Raw genomic sequence first — 18858 nt, 5'->3', positions numbered from 1 at the left:
AGCACTGCAGCAGAGGCAGGAGATGCTCCTACCACCACCGCTGCACTAGCCAGCAGTGAGCCCGGCTTCTGGCTGAGTGGCGCTCCCGCTGTGGGAGCGGACTGACCACCAGGGGGCAGCTCCTGCATTGAGCATCTGCCTCCTGGTGGTCATTGTGTGTCATAGTGACTGGTCATTCCACTATTCGGTAGATTTCCATATTAGGGTTTTATATAGGACTAGAGGCCCAATGCACGAAGATTCGTGCAAGAATAGGCCTGCCTTCCTCTGGCTGCCGGCACCGCCTTCGCTCTGGCTGGAGCCGCTTTTCCGCCTTCACTCCGGCCCAGAGCTGCATTCCACCTCTCGCCTTGTTGCATCAATTTGCATATTCGCTCCTTATTGGCTGAGGGCGCCTCCATCTTTGTCATGGAGTTATGGTCAATTTGCATATTCTGTCTTTATTAGATAGGATTGCTGCACTTTTCTTATCAAGTTTTTGTTTTTTTTTTTGTCCATGAATGATTTAGCACCAGGTTCCCCACAAACACATTGCGTGATGAGTTGTCAAGTTTATCATTGAGTTTACAGGGGTGTTTTTTGTCACTAGTATGAACAGAAACTAATTTTCACTTTATTTTTATTTCTAGTTGTATTTTTCTTATCCAGCTGACATCAATTTACTTACTTGACTTGTTTTTAGTGTTTTCTAGGCCTCAAATACAAAAAGTTTATTAATATTTTTTATTGACTTCAGAGAAGAAGGGGGAGGGAGAGAGAGAGAAACATCAATGGTGAGAGAGAATCAATGATTGGATGCCTCTTGCACGCAGCACAATGGGGATTGAGCCTGTAACCCAAGCATGTGCCCTTATCAGGAATTGAACTGGTGACCTCCTAGTGCAGTGATCGGCAAACTGCGGCTCTGCTGACTAATGAGTTTGCCGACCACTGGGATAGGGGCTTAATCACAAGGAACAACAACAGCCTGTAATTATTGGATCTAGAGTCTAAGTCAGTGGTCAGCAAACTCATTAGTCAACAGAGCAGCAAACAGCAGCTCGCGAGCTGCAGTTTGCCAACCACTGTCCTAGTGCATAGGTCACTGCTCAACCACTGAGCCACACCATCAGGCCGTCTGATTATTTCTTTATAGTTAATTTCAGGTTATGCATTTTGACAAGAATATAGGTGATCTGCACAACAAATGCATCATTTTGGAATCATATCAAATTGCTAAACTACTGGTAGTACCAGGTTTGATCAGCTGGTTAAGGGGCTAACTGCCAGGTATAGCTCTGCTGCAAAGGTGTTCTTTTTAAAGGTTTTAGTATCCTAAATTATACTTGCTTTGAATCATTTATCTCACTGGGACTGGCATGATGATAGTTAAATAATTCTATTATCCCTTTTATATATGTTGGGTATTCTCTAAAGCAGCGGTCGCCAACCTTTCAGGCCTCACGGACCACCAGTTGGCAATCACTGCAAAGAATAGCTCCCGCCCTAGCTGGTTTGGCTCAGTGGATGGAGCCTCTGCCTGAAGACCGAAGGGTCCCAGGTTCAATTCGGGTCAAGGGCATATGCCCAGGGTTGCAGGCTCAGTCCCTAGTGGGGTGGCGTGCAGGAGGCAGCTGATCAATGATTCTCTCTCATCATTGATGTTACTATCTCTCTCCCTTCCTCTCTGAAATCAATAAAAAAAATAAAAGAATAGCTCCCCACCCACACCTTCACTTTTGTTTATTCTGGATTTTTTTTAAAAGTTACTGTTAAGATCCATTATTGTAGTTGTTCTCAAAGTGTTGTTCCCAACCAGCAATATCACCTGGAACTTGTTAGAAATGCAACTCAGTAATTTAGACACCTAACAATGCTTAACCAGCCCTTCCATGATTCTGATGAATGCTCAGATTGGAGAACTGTATTGTCTTTGTCCCTAATTTGGCCAGTGGACACCTGATAGGCAACCGCTTAAAAGGATGAGATTAATTTTGGAAGACACCCCCGGGGTAAAGTGGAAAAAACGCACAATAGGATCACTTTTGTGTAAAAAAGGGCAACAAGATGTTCTAGGAGTTTGGGGGTAGGAGTGGGGAACATTTATATCCTACAGTGCCTTTTGAATCTTTTACCAGAAGTTGTATTTGATAGTGGAGAGGAAGGAATGGGAGCTATGTGATCAAGTATAACTCAGGGAAAACTAGCTACAGAAGGGAATGCTCCTCACTCGACCTGTTGGCCTTGTGCTGCAAGGGTAGTGTCTCTTACACTACCGTCCATAATGAAAAACTATCTCAATCAGGCATTTATATGTCCTACATTTCCTCCATTTCCTGCTCACTGCCTAAGAAAGTTCAATTGTAACCTGCCAAGTCAACAAGCTGACACTTGGAGGCTACCCAACTCTGTTATGAGTGCGAATTGTACCGATAGCGGAGTTTCACGCTGGAAGTCTGGGGTTCAAGTACGGCACTGCCCCGCAGGGAGCCGTGGGTGGCTCTGAACTTGGGCCATCCGTTTCTCAGCCAGACGAGGGGTCTGGACCTTATCAGTTCGGATCGAAGTCTTCGTAACCCCCTAATATTTCTCTTTCTCAGCTACCAGGCACACCCGTTTTCCAGGGCCAGGGGTAGAAAGGGAGTGCCAACATGGGTCAAAACCGGCCGTCCCGCAGATGCCACGTCCCAGCGCCAAGGCTGAAGGAGCATTTATGTCGGGTCTTACCCTCCAGGCTGCGATTCTCGACGCGCCGGGGGTCCCAAAAGGCTACAGCCCCGCCTCCAGCCCGGCACTCGGAAGAGCCCACAAGTGAAGTTCTTGAACTTTTTGTACTAGTGGTTTGTATCGATTTCAAACCAGTAGTAGAGCCAGGATGAAAGGGACGGCGGAAACTGTGGCCGCCAAAGGACGAGACGGAAGCGGCGGGCCTTAGGGCGGAAAGGGCGGGACGGGACGCCCCGGCGCTCCATCCCCTTCCGGGCGTCAGTTTGGTGGCGGGAAAAGGGACCCCTTCCGAGGGCGTCTGCAGGTCCCACGCGGAAGGTGTTCGCGCGAGCCAGGATGGAGCCGCAGCCCGAGCGCGCGGGCTCCGCAGAGGACCCCATACCACTGCTGCTCAGGTTGTTCCCCCGGCCCGCTGGGCCGGACCGGTGCCGGCGTACCGAGAGCTCCGCCTTTCGCGCTAAATGGCCAGCATATTTCAAATTCAGACTTGGGCCCTGATGGGCTGCGTGACAGCATCGTTAGATTAAGCTCCGTAAGCCCTGTTCTTGGTCTTCAAAAAGGAGAGGGAAAAATGACACCTCCTATGGCGGTTGCTAAGAGGGTTAAGTGAGAAGTCAGGGGCAAGCGTTCACCACGGTGCTCAGGGCCCTAGAGCCTTCGAAGCTGTAATTTTTCCCTCCCTTTCTTACGCCCTCACCCTTGGTGCCCGATTTTCTAGAGGGTTGTGGGGTGCATCCAAGCCCTGAGCTACTGGAGGTAGGTTGTCCGCCCCTTTATTTTATAGCTATGAGCATTTCGATCCACAAGCTTCATTTGTATTTTCTGCCAAACAGGGTGATTTTTTTTATAGTGTAACATTGATCATTTAACGTGTTTTGTTTTTTTAATGTTTTTATTGATTTTTTAGAGAGGGAGAGAGAGAAAAAAACATTGATGTGAGAGAAACATCCATTGGTTGCCTCCCGCAGGCACCTCTACCTGGGATCCAACCTGAAGCCTGGGTATGTGCCCTGACCGCAATCCAGCGACCTTGCAGGAAGTTCTGCCAATTGAGCCACGCAGGCCAAGGCCAACAGGGTGATTTTTATACCTTTCCACTGAGCCGTTATTAGGGGAAGATTTGATGAGAAGGGACGTCAATCTCTAAACTAGTGGGCAAACCACAGCCAAGTCCACCTTACTGCCTGTTTTTGTGTGACAACCCTCAAACTAAGAATAGTTTTTATGTCTTTAATGGTTGAGGGAGAAATTACAAGAATAATATTTAATAACATGAAAATTAAATAGGATTCAAATTTTATTGCTCTAACTTAAGGAAAGTATTATTGAAATACTAGAGGCCCGATGCACGAAATTCGTGCAAGAGTAAGCCTTCCTTTCCCTGGCTGCCGGCACTGGCTTCCCTCCGGCACCCGGGACCTGGGCTTCCCTCCAGCCGCCGGCAGGCACCCAGGACCCAGGATTTGCTCCGGCCCCAGCTTCATCCAGAAGGATGTCCAGAATGACGTCCGGTATATTAGCATATTATCCTTTTATTATTATAGATAGCTTTCCTGCAACAAGGGCTGAATAGAGTACTTACAACAGAGACCATATGACTCACAAAGCCTGAAATATTTGCTTCTTAGTCCTTTACAAAAGAAGTTGGCAGATTCTTCTAAATTTTAACAAGCGGGTTTTTAAAAATAAGCACTGTAACTGTTTTTCAGGTTTACCACTGCTTTGAAAGGCTTTGGCTAATAAAGCTCACTTTAACAATTCCTTCCTACTTGCAATGTAAAATGCTAAAATATTAAAGATATAAGACCTTTTCCATCTCAGCTAAAAAGGAACGATTCTTTCAGTATGTCTTAAAAATGCTAGCCTGATTAACAACTAATAAATTGCTCTTTTTTTAAAAAAATATATATTTTATTGATTTTTTACAAAGAGGAAGGGAGAGGGAGAGAGAGTTAGAAACATCAATGAGAGAGAAACATTAATCAGCTGCTGGGGATGTGCCCCAAACCAAGGTATATGCCCTTGACCAGAATCGAACCTGGGACCCTTCAGTCCACAGGCCTACGCTCTATCCACTGAGCCAAACCGGTTAGGGCTAAATTGCTCTTTTCATTTGGAATTTTGAAACAAAATACTGTGCATGGAGCTTTAGGAATTTGTCTAATGTTTCTTAGCTTCTTTGTGACTCAAAGACAAAGCAACAGTTTCAGATTTATGAAACTACTATAAAGTGTGAAACATCTTGTAAGTACAACTTAATAGCTAATTCCCATTTACCCATAGCTTTTCTACTTATTTTATGTCTGATTTTGAATTAAGTAGAATCCAGACAAGAAACTTTGAATTACTTATCTATCCAAAGATTAGTATTCTTGTTATTTTCCTGGATCTCCTGAGCATGTTACAATCTGGTTGTAACTCATTAGTGTTTGTGATTTCCCCGTTTTGATCTAGTTCTTAGTGTAGCAGTTCTCATTAACCCTCACTTCACTGTGGCCCATTAAGAATAAATTAAGCCCAGCCAGTTTGGCTCATTGGATAGTGAGTGGATTCCATTCTCCATCCACTGAGGGTCTCAGTTAGATTCCTGTCAAGGGCACACCGTACCTCAGTTGAAGACTCCATTTCTGCCCTGGTTGGGGATGTATGGGAGGCAACCAATCGATGTGTCTCTTTCACATTGATGTTTCTCTCTCTCTCTGTCTCTCCCCCTCCCTTCCACTCTCTCTAAAAATCAATGGAAAAATATCCTCAGATAAGGATTAACCAAAAATATAAATAAAAATAAAGAATACAGATGATGAATTCTAGAATTGTACCCCTGAAACCTATATAATTGTATTAACCAATGTCACCCCAATAAATTTATTTAAAAAGTGAAAAATAAGTAAATTTAAGTATCAAATTTTTAACTTTTCTTCACAGTTGCTGTTTTCCACTATATTCCATTTTGTTGTTTTTCTCTGAGGCCCTAAAGTTCTGTATGCCATTTTAAATAAAATGAGGCCAAACTAGGAGACGTTAATGCTGAGTATTTATATTCATTTTGTTGCATTAGCTCCCCAAAAATGAGTTGCTTTATCATACAGTAATGAGTAAAACCTCAATAAATATACGACTTTCTCTTTTTTTTAATCCGTTTTCAGGCTGAGGGCACAGACAAAACAACAACTCTTGGAATATAAATCAATGGTTGATGCAAGTAAGTATTTGCATTTTCAGATGAGGTTTTGTGAGTTTGATGATGAGCAGTACCCTAGTGAAAAGAAAATCAGCTTTACAAAAAATTATTTACTTGGGGACTAGGAGTGACATCATAATGCTATACTATACCATGTAAGAAGGCAAAAAGCAGTTTGCCCTGCCCATCGGAATTAGTAAGGGATTCGGGAAATAGATATTAAACAATTAAATAACAATACAAGACAATTAAGTTCTGTTGATCAGAGAATTGAGAAATCCTGGTGGGCTTAAGGAATCAGAATTTGCTATACCATCAACAACTTGAAGATTGAATTAGCACATAAGATAATTATGAAGCAAGTGCTCTGAGACCTATACTTTGTTTTTTGTGGGTGTGTTGTTTTTTGAGACCTTCACTTTGAAAAGCACTGGATAATAGGGATTTTTTTTTAAAAAAAAATGTGTTTATTGATTTGAGAGAGAGAGAAACATGGATTGGCTGCCTGAAACCTGAGCATGTGCCCTGACCAGGAATGGAACAGGTGACCTCTCCATGCATGGGACAGTGCTCAACCAATTGAGCCACACTGGCCAGGGCTAAATTGATAGAATTTTAACTGGGATTTGATTAGTATCTTTAGATCAGTATGGGGGAAATGGCTACATTAGCAATATTGATTCTCCCAATACATGTACATGGTATATCTTTCCATTAAAATATTTGGTAGTGTTCAATGTAGAGGTCATACACATATTTTGTTAAATTGAATCTTAAGTATTTCATGTTTTTTAATATAATTGTCCATGGTATTTTTAAATTTTAATTTGTACAAAAATAGTTAATTTTTTAATATTGCTCTTGTTCATTTTTTACTCCCTTTTATTTTCTATAATTCTAACATTGTTCCGTCCAATATGGTAACAACCTGCTCTGTGACTCCTGAACATTTGTAATGTGTTTAGTCCTCATTGAGAAGGGCTCTAAATGTAAAATAAGCACAGAAGAAAAGCTTGTGAAATATTTCATTAGTAATTTCAAATTGACTACATGTTGAAATGATACTATTTTGCATCTATTTGGTTAAGTAAGGTATATTAAAATTATTTTTACTTGTTTACTTTTGTAATGTGGAAACTAGAAAATAAAAATTACATACTTGGTTTGTATTTGTGGCTTACATTATATTTCTGGACAGCACTGTTTAAAATGTTACTAACTTCAAAAAATTATTTATTTGTAGATGAAGAAAAAACTCCAGAAGAAATCATTCCAGAAAAGCAAATTGAAACGTAACTTTGTGGTTTTTACTAAGATTTAATAATAATATCTGTCTTATAACTTTGCTTTTCTTCCCCGCCCCCGCTTTCTTTCCCAAGTAATTTGTCATGCATGTATTGAGAACTTGTTGACACTGGATTACATCCTGTGATCCTATTAGCACTTTTGGCATTTCCCCTTAACAAGATATTAATCAAAGTATTTCAGGAGGCATCAGCTTATCAAATCTGTAAGTGTATTGGTGTGGTGAGTCTATAGTAGAATACTTTTATTTAGATAGAGACATTTTACTTTTTTCAAAGGTTTACTTGAACATTTATTCCAATAATGACTTTTACTGATATTGCTGAAATTCTTTATGCTTCTTTGATAGTAAAATTGAAGACCTGGAAAATGAAATCGAAAAGGTGAAAATTGCTTTTGAAATGAAAAAGCTTGCATTGGACAGGTAATTTTTACATTTTAGGTATAAGCATTGTGAAATGAATGCAAAATGGCTCGAGGTGGAGAAAAGAATTTAGTTTAAATGAGCAAAATGATGATTAGATAATGGTCACACAAATTTTGATCCTTGAGAGAAGTTAAATCATTCATTAATATCTTTATTTGAAGAAATTACATAATAGAGGGTTAATAAGGAAATATCAATCAAGGCAATAGAAATGTGAGGTTAAGTCTCACTCAGTGTTGGAAGGATTACATGGGTTTGATTATTCCAGTAACTGTTAATTGAGTAAAAATATTGTCATCAAGTTTAAATAAAGTATATTTTTAATTATAAGTCTTGCATCTATATTTAAAATTTATTCAACAAATATTTGAGTGCTTGATATGTCCTAAGCTTTACACTAGGTGTTGGTATGCCATTGTTTTTTTTGTTGTTTTGTTTTTTGTGTTTTTTTAAATATATTTTATTGATTTTTTTTTTTTTTTTTCAGAGAGGAAGGGAGAGGGATAGAGAGTTAGAAACATCAATGAGAGAGAAACATCGATCAGCTGCCTCCTGCATACCCCCTACTGGGAATGTGCCGGCAAGCAAGGTACATGCCCTTGACCAGAATTGAACCTTGGACCCTTCAGTCTGCAGGCCGATGCTCTATCCACTGAGCAAAACCGGCCAGGGCGGTATACCATTGTTAATAAAATAAACATGGTTTCTTAAAGATTTTGTGATCTGACTAATTCAATTAAGTGAATGACTTTTAAAATTACTATCTTATATTCCTGGCCTTCTTAGAGGAATTTCTTTATATATTTAATTGAAAAGTAGTTAAAGCACTTTTCATTGTTTCAAACAGTGAGCTTTTCCCCTCATCTCACATGCTTGCTTGTTGTATAGATCATATTTTTTAACTAAGGGGATTTCAGAGGTATTAAGAGATCTCCTTTTAATGAACTGAATTTTCTTGTATATGACAGAAGGAAAGGGCTCTAATATTGCTGAACTGATTGCCTTTTATTTTTACTTATTTAATAGCTGTTTGAATTTGAAAGTGATTTATGGAGCTTGTTGGTATGTAGGCATATGTCAAATTCACAGTTCAGTGTGGCTTTGTATTCCCTAGCTCTCCATCTCAGGCCCTGTTGATGTCTAGTGCTTTAATGCTGTGTTGCTTCCTCCTGGCACCAAGGTGGATAGTTTGGGGAACAAAGCTCAGGCTGGATTACTCAGCCCCTCAGCCTGTCAGTGCACAACCCCATGCAACGGTCCCATCTATCTTAGTGTTATTTCATATTTCTGTGATTTATTTACCAAGTATTTACCATACAATACTGTTTTAAAATCTACTTGTTTTACATTATATATAAACAGAAATCAATCTTTAACTTGTCACATTTTAAAAGTTTCTTTTTCAGTGTACCATAAATGTTATCTATGTTTTGTAACGCAAGTTTTTCCTTTCTCATAGGATGCAGCTTTCAACAGCACTTAGAAAAAACCTGGAGGAAAGTAACATTCAGACTAGGTACTTATTTTTTTTCCTGTATTTGGTAAGGATGGGAATAAGAAGGGGTATCTGCATAATGAGTTTGGTTTCTTGATTATTTAAAATTGATTTTAGAGAGAAAGGAAGGGAGAGGGGGAGAGAGAGAGAAATATCGATCAGTTGCCTCCCATATGCACCCTGACCTGGAATCAAACACTCGACCTTTCAGTCTATAGGTCAATGCTCCAACCAAGTGAACCACACCAGCCAGGGCTTGTGATTTTTTAAAAAATTAACTATCACTGTCAACCACTTTTATCTGGGGAATAAGAGAAGTAATGGAATTTTTGTGGACCTTCCTCACTCAGCATTACAACTTTTACAGTCCTGCTGACATCTTGTTCATAATGCAGTGCTAAGAAGCAATTTAGGTTTTAACCAGATTATTTTGAAGGAAGGTTTGAAAGTTAATTTTGTGCACTATTTACTGAAAACCAAGAACAATGCTATTTCATTTAATCCAATAACAACCCAATGATAGAAAGTATACTCTTTATTTTTCATTGGCAGAAATGAGCTTGTATATGTTAATTTGCCAAGGAATATATAGTAAAGACTCTGGCAGTCAAGGTACTCTATAATCTGATCTAAATATCTTGCCATAGGAGCCTTACCTGTGATCTTATCTCCCAAAGGTTTAAAATTCTTTGATATAAAATCCCCTCCCATGTTAGTAGAAAAACACTAAGATGGATCTGGGCACTACTCCTATCTTAGTTCAGACTCATACACATTCTCCCCATATTCCATTTAAATCCAGGGTCACATAGATCCTAAAATCTGAATTTGAGCTCATTAACTATTGCTACCCAATAAATGAGCTTAAAACATTCCTTGGGTGTGAAGAGAGCAGACCGCCTGAAGAATGGCTCCTCTGTGTATAACACTTCCAACAGCAACTTGGGCTTCCTCCTCACAGGTGGCAGGATGCTATGACCTTCCTGTGACATTACGCCCTATATATATTAAATTGCAGACGAATCATGAGGATTCTCGTGTTTTCATATTACACAGTGTTTTGCAAAGTATCATACTTTAAAAAGATATTAGCTTGTAAGAACATGTAATAAATAATTTCAAAATGCAATGGGTATTTAATTTTAAGGCGTGCCTTTAACATTTATGTAAAATGTTTTTTGTACTCTTCAATAGAAACTTATCTGGCCACTGAGTAAAGCTAGCAATAAAACTACTGGTCCGCAATGTGTTAAAAAATTCTTGAGTTAAAGGGGCACAGGACAGGTTCATCATAAACTTTAAAACCAAGTACAGTTATAACCAGTAGAAAATGAGTTCAGATCTTCCACATCTGTGTAAACATTCCTTTTTCAGTCTCTGCACTACACTCCTACAATATCAGAATAATTAGTATTTTCACAGTGGTCCCATCCCAGACCTACTGACTGAATCTAAAAACCAAGGTGTGGGGGTTGGTGGAGAGAGCAGCTGGCAGTCTACATTTAACAAGCCTCTCAAGGGGTTGTGGCACTTTGAAGTAGAACTGTTTTTCACACCTTTGGCTCTAGCCATTCCGAACTACTTTACTTAAATTACTTCATGTCCTTTAAGATTCGTGTCCCTTGCTCCACTCTGCACAATTCTTAACAGTGGTTCATATCCATTACCGGTTGTAGTCAAACCATACTACAGTTGTAGATTTATTTTTCTCCCCCACCAGGTTCATTCCTCTTTGAAAACAAGTATTGTGTTTTATTCTATTTTACATCCCTAGTGCCTGGCACAGTTCTTGGTATGTTGTAGGCACTCAGAAATATTTGTTGAAGAAATGGGGATAAAAAGCAGCTTATTCAGTGAACTATTCTGCATGATACTGTAGTGATGGAGTCATGTCATTGTACATTTGTCAAACCCATAAAATGTACAACATTCCCTCCCACTGTCTCTATGAAAATCAATGGAAAAAAATATCCTCAGGTGGGGATTAACAAAAAATAAAATAGTGTGTTTTTTTACAAAAAGCAACTTATTAGCAAGTTTTTGGAATTGTTTGTCCTCCCTAAAAATGACATTTTTAGAAATGTTCTTAAATGCTTAAATTTGACATTTTTTATTGTCCATGACCAAACTTTTTTCTAGGAAAATGCATCTTTACTTTAAAAAATTTTTTTTAAATATTTTTATTCATTTTAGAGAGGAAATAAAGGGAGAGAGATAGAAACATCAATGATGAGAGAATCCATTGATCAGCTGCTTCCTGCACATCCCCCATTGGGGATCGAGCCTGCATCCTGGGCATGTGCCCGTGGCCAGAATCGAACCTGGGACCCTTCCAGGGGTCCTCAAACTTTTTAAACAGGGGGCCAGTTCACTGTCCCTCAGACTGTTGGAGGGCCGGACTATAGTTTAAAAAAAAAACTATGAACAAATTCCTATGCGCACCGCGGGCCGGGGACGAGTCGGCTACTAAGCAGGACAGGCAGCGGCACCCGGCGGGCCAGATAAATGTCCTCAGCGGGCCGCATGTGGCCCGTGAGCCGTAGTTTGAGGACCCCTGCAAGGCCGACGCTCTATCCACTAAGCCAAACCAATTAGGGCTGCATCTCTACTTTTAAACAAAAATTTAGTTTACATCAAGTGATGACTTTCTATTGAAATGTATTAATGAAAGTAAATATGTACTACTTGATTCCTTCATTAATGAGATTTATTACTTTTAACTAAGGTTAATCTATTTTTTATTCCTTTTCAGTGAGCTCATGGACAACATGAACCACATATTAAAGATAAATAAAATAATAATGAAATTACAGCAGGTAACTTTAGGCTGCTAATGCATTCTCATGATTTCAGTAACACTTTCTTGCTGGTAACTGTATTATGTATGATTAAATACAATAGCCCTAAGGGACTGGTATGGTTGGAATTCACTGTACTTAAGTTTTCTCTCTTTTTTTCATAACTCTATTATTTTTTACTAATATTGCTAAGTATTTACAATTTAACACATTAAGCAGGGTGACTGACACTATACTTTCCTTCCAAAAGACAAAACAGGCTGGGCGCTTAACGTGTTAAGCTACTTTCTCCTCTCTTGATGTGTGGAAATGAAGGAATTAGTAACTGGAGTTTTAGAAAACATGAACTAAAATAAAATTCAGTGATGTAAATATTACAGGTTTGTTCTTAGGTAATGTCCCTTAATTTTTTTTTTTTTCTATTAACAGGAATCTTGGAATTTGGAAGAAAAACTGCTTGATGTTAAAAAGAAGAGATTTGGTATGTAGAACATTTTGGTGGTTTTTTATTTTTTGTATAACACACTTTTACTTACTATGGAGATTGATGAGGCCACATCTCTCAGCTACTGAGAAATTTCTTTTTTTTTTTTTTAAATATATTTTATTAATTTTTTTACAGAGAGGAAGAGAGAGGGGAGGGATAGAGAGCTAGAAACATCGATGAGAGAGAAACATCAATCAGCTGCCTCCTGCACACCCCCTACTGGGGATGTGCCCGCAACCAAGGTACGTGCCCTTGACCAGAATCGAACCTGGGACCTTTCAGTCCGCAGGCCGACGCTCTATCCACTAAGCCAAACCGGTTTGGGCGAGAAATTTCTTAATAATTTTAAATTTTCCTAAAATTTTAGATGTGGCAGTTTTTAAAAAACATATTTATTTATTGATTTCAGAGAGAAAGGGAGAGGGAGAGATAGAAACATCAGTGATGAGAAAGATCACTGCCTCCTGCACACCCCCTACTGGGATTAAAGCCCACAACCCTGGCATGTGCCCTTGACCGGAATCAAACCTGGGACCCTTCAGTCCACAGGCTGATGCTCTATTCACTGAGCCAAACCAGCTAGGGCTAGATGTGGCAATTTTAAAAATAGTACGTAAAATGCATTTTGCTTGATATATTTTTGTTGTTTAGAACATTAAATCATGAAATTAATAAATTCTGGGGGGGGGGTAGGAATCAAATGATACAGAAAAGTATCATGGGAAAGTAATGGCCTCCTTCATGTGTGACCACAGTTAGACATATTTATATATACATTTTTTTTAATATATTTTATTGATTTTTTACAGAGAGGAAGGGAGAGGGAGAGAGAGTTAGAAACATTGATGAGAAAGAAACATCAATTAGCTGCCTCCTGCACACCCCCTACTGGGGATGTGCTGGCAACCAAGGTACATGACCTTGACCGGAATCGACCTGGGACCCTTGAGTTCACAGGCTGATGCTCTATCTACTGAGACAAACTGGTTAGGGCCTATACATAATTTTTAAATGGTTGGTAATACATATGGCTCTACAGCTTTTTAACTTTTTAACATGAGATGGCTTTTTACATAGAAATTATTGAAATATTTCAAAAGTAGAACACATTCTCTGTAGTAAATTTGGAAACAGAAAAGTATACATAGGAAAAGTTAAATTTATTTTACCATCAAGAAATAATCAGTCTTGCCCTAGCCAGTTTGGCTCAGTGGATAGAGCGTCGGCCTGTGGACTGAAAGGTCCCAGGTTCGATTCCAGTCAAGGGCATGTACCTTGGTTGCAGGCACATCCCCAGTAGGAGGTGTGCAGGAGGCAGCTGATCGATGTTTCTCTCTCATCGATGTTTATAACTCTCTATCCCTCTTCCTTCCTCTCTGTAAAAAAATCAATAAAATATATTAAAAAAAAAAGAATCACTACTTTCAATGAACATCCTGTTTAAAAAAAAAAAGAAATAATCAGTCTTCAGTGCTTATTTTTTTTATAAAAATTGGTATCACTTTATTCTGTGTCGTACAATGCCTTTTTTCATTTAACAGTGTAGGCATGATTTATTATTTTTAAATATACAGATTTGTCTGATTATAACTAATGCCAGGGTCAGAAATAGTCTTGGTCATCTGATCTAATTACCCTTTGGATGCCTAATATGTTTCCATTGCATTCCAACCTACTTTTGGTACATTAATGTCAAGGAACCAAGCTCCTGAGGCACGCCCATTTATGTTTTCAAATAGTTTCATTCTTAGAACATACCAGGAACTACAAAAATGGTTGGTGTTTATCCCTGGTGAAGGGAACCTTACTTGTCATTGAAAATTTTTCTTGGTGATAAGTCTTTTTGAAAATGAAGGAGGGAAACTGTTTGCTTACATATATATATCTCTTGCCTGTTTTGGTACCCAGATTAGCTCCTCTTTGACACAATGGCACTTCAAACACTTATCAACAGCTATTATTGTCATGCATACAAACCTTGAACATTTGCATTGCTAAATATAAAATTATAATATTGGTATTTTTTTTACCAGGGAAGCCATATTCAGATCAAAATAGAACTGCAACCTAATATGCTCCTCATTAAAAAAATTTTCTTTACTGAAATAACCATCATTTTTAAAGATTCTTGTTTGTAAGAGTTATCATATATAGTATATTGTTTTATTTTTAACCTCACAGAATTAAAACGAGCTTCAGAAAGTAAATTTTTAGAAATACAGACTGAAAAGAACAAACAGAAAGATGATTTGGCCAGTATGGAAAATTCAGACAAGATAAAGACCTTACAACAAAAGCTACAGAAGGAGATACAAATTACTACAGTTATTCAACATGTCTTCCAGGTAAAGTGTATATAAACTAGGAAGGGAGGTAAAGAACTTTAAAAAAAAGTGATTGATTCTGTTACTTTCAGACTTACTTACAGTTAGTCTTTGATCTTGACAAAATAATTCCATATTGCCCTGGCCGGTGTTGCTCAATGGATAGACGTCTGCTTGTGCACCGAAGGATCTTGGGTTTGATTTCTGGTCAAGGGCTCATACCTGGGTTGCATGCACATTTCTCTCTCTGTCTCTCTCTCCCTCTCTCTTCCCCACCCTCCCTCCTTCCCAAACTTTCTAAACAATAAAATAAAATCAAGGGAAAAAATATCCTCACAGTAAGAATTAACAAAACAGCCCTAATGGGTTTGGCTCAGTGGATAGAGCATCGGCCTGTGGACTGAAAAGCCCCAGGTTCGATTCCGGTCAAGGGCATGTACCTTAGTTACGGGCACATCCCCAGTAGGAGGTGTGCAGGAGGCAGCTGATCGATGTTTCTCTCTCATCTATGTTTCTAACTCTCTATCCCTCTTCCTTCCTCTCTGTAAAAAATCAGTAAAATATATATTTTTAAAAAATAAATTAAAAAAAGAATTAACAAAACAATATTCTGTACTAAAAATTAGTCTGTTTACATATATCTGGAATCCATGTGTATTTAATGTTTAAGGCTTTGATTTTTCATTATGGCAATGTAAATGGAATGATATAATGATGGCGAGCACTAGACTGCAAGTTGGGAGTTGGGGGAAAACATGGACGGGTTGATGGGAATCTAGAGTTAAGATCCTGACTGCTACTTAATAGTTGCTGACCTTGAACAAATTACTAACTTCTAAGCATCAGTGTCCTTGTTTAGAAAGAATGGTTGTGAAAACTAAACACATTCATGTTAATAAATGTAGGTAGTTATCATGTCAAGTTTTAAATCGTTAAGTGTCCTATTTCTTCATTCTGGAGGTTTTTTTTAAACTACTTTTTGAATTATAAAATGTCTCTGGAACTGCTGAAATACTTAAATTATCAGTTTCGAATTATGAAGATGCATAGTTAAAACTATTATATGTGAAACAAGTGCCTATTATGTGTAAAGCATGTCCTTGTAGAAAATGAGGTCTTAATGTCTCACCATAAGAAATTCTTCCCCAGGTCTTTGTTTTTTTTTTTTGTTTTTGTTTTTGTTTTTTGGTTAACCCTCACCAGAGGCTATTTTTCCATTGATTTTTATTTATTTATTTATTTATTTATTAAATATATTTTATTGATATTTCACAGAGAGGAAGGGAGAGGGATAGAGAGCTAGAAACATCGATGAGAGAGAAACATCGATCAGCTGCCTCCTGCACACCTCCCACTGAGGATGTGCCCGCAACCAAGGTACATGCCCTGGACCGGAATCGAACCCGGGACCCTTCAGTCCGCAGGCCGACGCTCTATCCACTGAGCCAAACCGGTTTCGGCTCCATTGATTTTTAGAGAGAGTGGAAGGGATGGGGAGAGAGAGAGAGACACATCGATTGGTTGCCTCCCACACACAACTTGATCAGGGACAGGGATTGAGCCTGCAACCAAGGTACATGCCATTAACAAGAATCGAACCCAGGACCCTTCAGTCCGCAGGCCAACACTCGATCCACTGAGCCAAACTGGGTAGGGTTCTTCCCTAGGTCTTACACCTACTTTTTTAGTAGCAGTGGATGATTCAATTAGAAGTGATCAAATCCCTTAGGTTAACCTCAAGTAGAAGATTGCATAAGTAAAGAATCATTTTCATTTTCTTTGGCACATATTCCTTCCTACTGCTTTGCAACTTCTGTTATTCTGCATTTCTTAATTTTTGTATTCTCAAAATTGGTGTTAACGTTGGTTTAATGAATTCATTGCAATGTTTAATAGAACATGGATTTGACCAACTTGGGAGCTCTCTTTGTTCCAAAAGGAAGATCAGCCTTCGAGGTTGTCATGTTTGAATGCTTACTTCCATCTGCCTTAGTAAATTTGCCTGAATTTATATACACAAGCTCTTTTATTCATTTCTAGCAAGAATTTGCCTTATATAGGCCAAAGTTTTATATATTTTATATGTAATAATATACCACTTATTCTCTAAAATTGATTTTAACAATATTTCAATTAGTAACTCAGTATCAAGCTATAGGTTTTCAAAGAACAATGACCAGAATTTTCATTAATTATGACCCTAATCATTCCTCCATTGTCTACCACAAGAAAATGTTCTTCACCTTTTTCAGGGTCTTGAAACTTTGCAAGGACTAAGAACTAAGCTCTTCTTTTACCTCTTTTTAAAAATAAGACATATTACTTAGGCTTAAATTGTTGTTCATCATAGAAGTACAAAGTGAACTCTGAACCACAGTTGTTATCTTTTTCCCATAATGTAGGCTGCCACTGCAAGTATCTTTAATAGGTAAAACTACCCACAAAAATGGATAAAGCATAAAAATTGTTAGCATTGTAAATTCTCCTGGCATTAGGGGATCAAGGTTGAAGCCTTGCTGAAAGTGGAAATGAGGATACAAGAATGTATTACTTGCCCTGGGTGTGGCTCAGTTGGTTGGGCATGGTGCCATGCACGAAAAAGGTTGCTGGTTCGATTCCCAGGCAGGACACATGCCCAGGTTTTGGGCTTGATCCCTGGTAGGAATCCTGCAGGAGGCAGCTGATCAATGTTCCACTCACACATCAGTGTTTCTCTCTCCCCACCTCTCCCTCTAAAGTAAAAAAAATAAAAAGAATGTATTACTAGTTTTTCTCATGATCAGAGAGTAAATCTTCATACCTAGTTTGGTAATTATGTAATAAGATCAGTGAAAGAGGATTTTTTAAAAGCTTGTTAAATTTTTAAAAATAAGTTTTTATTGATTTCAGAAAGGGAGAGTTAGAAACATCAATGATGAGAGAGAATCACCGATTGGCTCCCTCCTACAGGCCCCCACTGGGGATGGAGCCTGAAACCCAGGCATGTGCCAGGATCGGGAATCAAACCCTGACTTCCTGGTTCATGGGTCATTCATGGGTCGATGCTCAACCACTGAACCATACCAGCTGGGCAAAGCTTGTTAAAATTTTAAAAGTACAAAGAACATATATACATAACCATAGACATAGACAACAGTGTGGTAATGGCCAGAGGGAAAGGGGAGGGCATGGGCTGGGTGGAGGTGCGTAAACTGGGGAGAAATAGGGACATCTGTAACTGTCAACAATAAAGTTAAAAAATACTTAAAACTTTAATTTAAAAAACTTTTTTTTATATTACAGAACCTCATTTTGGGGAGCAAAGTCAATTGGGCAGAGGATTCTGCCTTTAAGGAAACTGTTCTGCAGCTTGAGAAGAATCTCACCATGATCTAATAAGAATTCTGTTTTGGCATTACTTGTTTCTGTCTTTGATGTGTCTTTTAAATAGTAAATTTCAGGCGAAATGTGTGATTTTCAGTGTTTTTGTAACTATTATATGCAGCTTTTTTAAAAAGCTTACCACTATAATATGGAATCTATTGCTTTAAATATGATCATTAAAATGACTGGCATCCTCAAAAAGAATCTGAAGATCTTAGCCTTGCAAGGGTCTGGAAAGACATCAACTAGTCCAGCTTTCCCCTCAATATGGACATTTTTTCTGCATCCCTATAAGTTCCAACTCCTCCATGCATTTCTTTGTCAACCAAAATACTAGAAAAATTAGTTAAGTATATCCACATCTTTATTTTTATGGCTGTCAGTTGTATTTTATTCAAGTAAATCTTATTTTACATTTATCTCATTACAAACTTTTTTTTTTTATATATATTTCTTTACTGATTTCAGAGAGGAAGGGAGAAGGAGAGAGAGAAACATCAATGATGAGAGGGAATCATTGATTGGCTGCCTCCTGCACGCCCCCTACTAGGGATCAAGCCCGCAACCCAGGCATGTGCCCCTGGCGGGAATGGAACCTGGGACCCGTCAGTCCACAGGCTGACACTCTATCCATTGAGCCAAGCCGGATAGGACTACACACTTTTTTTATTGGGATATAATTGATATATAACATTGTGTAAGTTTAAGGTGTACAGCGTGTTGAACTGACCACCATGGCTTTAGCTAACATCTCCATCGTGTCACATAATTT

At 38.7% G+C, this 18858-nt stretch overlaps 1 protein-coding gene across 3 annotated transcripts; it reads left to right on the top strand.

The window, feature by feature from the left end:
• Positions 1-2932: 2932 nt before the first annotated feature.
• On the top strand, positions 2933-18509 carry CENPH (centromere protein H). 3 transcript variants are annotated; one of them, XM_080679160.1, is made up of 9 exons: positions 2933-3101; positions 5853-5908; positions 7131-7179; positions 7542-7616; positions 9079-9135; positions 11867-11930; positions 12342-12393; positions 14581-14744; positions 18006-18504. In XM_080679160.1, exons 1-9 carry the CDS (start codon positions 3043-3045, stop codon positions 18096-18098), a joined length of 669 nt encoding a protein of 222 aa, XP_080535286.1. In that variant the 5' UTR covers positions 2933-3042; the 3' UTR covers positions 18099-18504. The 3 variants fall into 3 exon arrangements, with proteins under 3 accessions (XP_080535286.1, XP_080535287.1, XP_080535285.1); XM_080679161.1 differs by having other exon boundaries at positions 2957-3238; positions 18006-18509; XM_080679159.1 differs by having other exon boundaries at positions 2964-3104; positions 18006-18413.
• Positions 18510-18858: the final 349 nt, after the last annotated feature.

The sequence above is a fragment of the Plecotus auritus genome (genome assembly GCF_963455305.1).
Source record: "Plecotus auritus genome assembly, chromosome: 7".
NCBI lineage: Eukaryota > Metazoa > Chordata > Mammalia > Chiroptera > Vespertilionidae > Plecotus > Plecotus auritus.
The sequence above is the reverse complement of the archived record's forward strand: the minus strand, read 5'-3'. Positions and strand labels throughout refer to the sequence as shown.

Coding starts and splice junctions, on each gene's coding strand:
- CENPH (XM_080679159.1), top strand. CDS start 3,043: ATGGAGCCGCAGCCCGAGCGCGCGGGCTCCGCAGAGGACCCCATACCA. Junction 7,180..7,541: donor CCAGAAAAGCAAATTGAAAC/GTAACTTTGTGG, acceptor CTTCTTTGATAG/TAAAATTGAAGACCTGGAAA. Junction 11,931..12,341: donor TAATAATGAAATTACAGCAG/GTAACTTTAGGC, acceptor TTCTATTAACAG/GAATCTTGGAATTTGGAAGA.